Genomic DNA, 3,591 nt, shown 5'->3' on the forward strand with positions numbered 1-3,591 from the left:
GAGACACACGTGAAAATGTTACATACCTAAGATACCAAATTTTAGTATCTAGGTACAAAAATTATGGTACCTTTCATGATTTTAAATCTCCGGCTAAGACGTTTAGCGGTAGGGCTGCCGCTACGGTGTTTAGCGGGCTACAGCCGATATTTAATGGGCTATAGCCGGCTTTAACGAGCTAAATACCATAGCGGCTGATCTTCCTAGCAGCTATAACCAACTATAGCGGCAGCTATAACTGAAAACGTTGTTACCTTTTTAGTACCCATACTAAGGACAGTAAAAAAAACTTGTCTCACAAAAAGTAATGCTACTGCTACTACATGCATACTGCGGAGATGCCGCAAACAAGCCAAGATCCACAGCATACTGTTCGTGGTGATCGAGGTATACGCTAAGTCAGCCCCCAGCTGCTCGTCGCCGCCCCTGACGCAGACTTCCATGCCGAGAGGCCCAAGATAGAGAACTTCTCCTCGCCGGTGTTCATGAACTGGGCTGCCTCGCCGCCGCCGCCGTCCGTTCTACTGGTGCTCGTTGTTGGTGGGGGCTCGTCGGGCTTCGGAAACAGCATGACGTCCTCGCAGCCGCTGCCGTTTCCGGGACCCAGCGGAGCGGTCTCTTCAGGCATGAGGTAGAGCAGCACGTCGTCCTCCTCGCCCTCCATCTCCGTACCCTCGAGCAGCAGCCTGCTGCAGGGAGCGGCAGCGTCATCGTCTTCCTCGTCCTTGTACTGCCCTCCCAGGTTCAGCGAGCGCAGCGGGATGCTGGGCGACAGCCCGGCGGACACAGACGGCGAGCCCGGTGACTTGGTGTCTGTGCCCGACGCGGACGGCGCAGCCTCCGCTGGCTTCGGAGCCTCCTTGGCCGGGTACGGGGACACCGGCTGCGCCTGCGCCTTGTTGCGCGTGGTGCCGGCGAGGGAGTTGCGGTGGAGCGGGACGGGGTGGCTGTGGTCGCCGGTGTAGGTGACGATCAAGGTGGCCGGGTCGGCGCGGCAGCGCTCCACCTGCTTCCGCGCCTTGCAGTCCTTGTCGGTGCTGCACCGGTAGTACCCACGCGGGTACGGCGACCCCTTGATCGGTTTCTGCCCGTACTTGCGCCACGCCCAAAGGTCCGCCGGCGGCCCGCCCACCGGCACCCGCGTCACCTCCTTGTTCACATGGCTCTTCTTGCTCCTGATGTACACACCAGCGTGGTCGGTAAATCAGTCGCAGAGTAGAGGAATCTGGCGAAGATTCCGCGAGCATCTTATTATCGAGCACGCTAATGGCAGATATATAGATACATACTTTCTCTTTGACCGAGAGGGCCCGGCACGGCCGGATGTTCGCGGCTTGCCCGGCGGCCCGTCGGCTTTAGACCGCTGGGGCAGCGCTTCGTTCCTCGGCGACGATGGCTGCGGGGCCTCGAGCTTCGGCGAGGCGAAGAAAGCCTGGAGGCAGAGGTCGTCGACGGCCGGGTCGGCCAGGGGAGGATGGGACGCGGCAGCGTCCAACAGCTGGTCCGTCTGCGGCTGCGGCGGGTGGAGCCCGGAGGAGAACTCCTCTGAGACCGACGGCGTTTGGAGGGGCCAGGAGGAGGAGTCGTCGTTTGAGCCCGGCGGCGGGGTGACGCGGCCGCGGTCGCCGCTGCTGCAGGCGGAGCGCACGACGGCGTGCAGGTCCCAGTTGTTGCTTCCGCTGCTGCAGCACCACCCCAGATCGCCCTCCATTAGCCGGCCGGGCTCTCGAGTTCTTGGCTTGCGGAGGAGGGGAGAGAGGGAGTTGACTTGCTAGGGAGAGGGCCGGGAAAGATGGAAGTGGTAGGGACGAGATCGAGACAAGACGGGAACGGCACTGGATCCAGCTTGCTTAAAAAGGAGCCGCGGAGGGACGGGCGGGCTTGGTCGCTTGGGTTTGGTTGAGAGCCGCACAGTGATGGACACTTTGACTTTGCTGAAACTGTAGAAGGGGTCATAAAAATTTCATGGTAGTTTGTGGACATCAAACGTTTTAATCCTAATTCCAATTTGTAGTCCCAAAAGTTTGATCCTTTAGGAAAAAGGCTATGCACAACTTAATCCTCCTTTAATTTCTTAGCTACAGAAGATGATATACAGCTTCACAAACCACTGATGTTAACAAGTGTATCCCATTCCAGAGGAACACAAAACACATGCATGTCTAACAAAAGTAATGAACTTAGATACTCATATAATTAACCTACCCATATATACATCTCCGAAAGATTGATTTGACAGATTTTAAGATTGACCAAATCATCACGTGAATTAGCCAAAGATATAAATATCCATACTAACTTCCAAGATTCAAAACTGAACAAATACGTATGTTTCATCACAGGAAATCTAACTAAACGAGTTATGCTTAGTTTGGCACAAAACATGCACTTATATTTAGGTGGTCGGAAGTGTTTGGTCAGATTTATATGTTGTTCATATAGGACTGAGTTATGCAAGCTCGGGAATTAAAAAGAAAAAGAAAATAAATTTGATTCGTAGCGAAGAAAGCCTGACCGAAGACTAGATAAGTGTCCGTACTTCTCGCGGTACGTCCACAGGGACCTTCTAGTCCTCCCTTGAGTGACACCCAGCCAATAGCAATCCATATTTTATCTAATCCCCAGTAGACCTTGGCTAGATTTAGTGCCCACCACCATTTGAAAAATGTTTGCTTCGGCGCAACGAAAGTTAGGTCAAACAAAACACCAAATGACGAAGTTTCCTTACCTTGGGCTGTCTCAGCTGAAACCAATAATATTAGTCAACCGAAACATCGAGAGTGAAACACATTGAATTTCAGCTGCTGAAAACTTACTTTATGAACTTGGCAAAGATAGACTCAAGATCGTCCAAAAACTATATGGCCATCGATGTGACCCTTGATGTGTTGTAGAGGCTCATACAGGTCCAATGGCGACCATAAATATCTCAATTAAGCATTCTCTTGACCCTTCTGATGTACCATTAGAGGCTCAGAGATGAAAAGCGCTTGAAGCCACCTTTTCTCTTTTATCTATAATGTCTATGTTTTAGGATATAAAAAAAGTGTAATGTAATTTAAGTTTTAGCAGGTTAGACCATTCATATTATTATTATTATTATTATTATTATTATTATTATTATTATTATTATTATTATTATTATTATGTCATCAATATTTCTTGTATTTCGCGTACACGATTCCTTACAAAACCTGACCTGCCGGTGCCACTAACCCCACAACAACCCTACGTACGAGCATTGTCGTCTACTCGTCTCGAAACGCGTCGAGGCTCACTGCGCTAGGCTGTAAGGACGAAGCTAATAAACCTTTTATTGTCTCATGATTTCATTGTGTACTATGCGTCAGTGCATGACCACAGGTAAGCATGCATATACATAATCTTTTTAATATTCTCTCTCGTCATGTTAAAAGATTCTCTTCTTTTGAAAAATGTTCGTAAGAGATAAGAACCCGTACTTCTCGCCGCTGTCCGTCCATGAGGATCCAGCTAATTTGCAGATGAGTAACTAACCCAGTACTAGTCGATCAACAACGGCTCTCATAATTTTATAAATGCTATCAACTAAGTAAACCCGGACTCCCTGAT

General features: G+C 50.1%; 1 protein-coding gene across 1 annotated transcript; it reads right to left on the bottom strand.

Annotated features, from left to right (window-relative positions):
* Window positions 1-280: 280 nt before the first annotated feature.
* On the bottom strand, window positions 281-1,789 carry LOC112890247 (WRKY transcription factor 22-like). The gene is made up of 2 exons (XM_025957150.1): window positions 1,290-1,789; window positions 281-1,175 (listed from the first exon to the last, which is right to left on the bottom strand). The coding sequence occupies exons 1-2, from the start codon at window positions 1,709-1,711 to the stop codon at window positions 395-397; spliced, it is 1,203 nt and encodes a 400-aa protein (XP_025812935.1). The 5' UTR covers window positions 1,712-1,789; the 3' UTR covers window positions 281-394.
* Between the last annotated feature and the right edge of the window lie 1,802 nt (window positions 1,790-3,591).

This window comes from Panicum hallii, chromosome 4, assembly GCF_002211085.1.
Source record: "Panicum hallii strain FIL2 chromosome 4, PHallii_v3.1, whole genome shotgun sequence".
Lineage (NCBI taxonomy): Eukaryota > Viridiplantae > Streptophyta > Magnoliopsida > Poales > Poaceae > Panicum > Panicum hallii.

Coding starts and splice junctions, on each gene's coding strand:
- LOC112890247 (XM_025957150.1), bottom strand. CDS start 1,711: ATGGAGGGCGATCTGGGGTGGTGCTGCAGCAGCGGAAGCAACAACTGG. Junction 1,176..1,289: donor CCCTCTCGGTCAAAGAGAAA/GTATGTATCTAT, acceptor TGTGTACATCAG/GAGCAAGAAGAGCCATGTGA.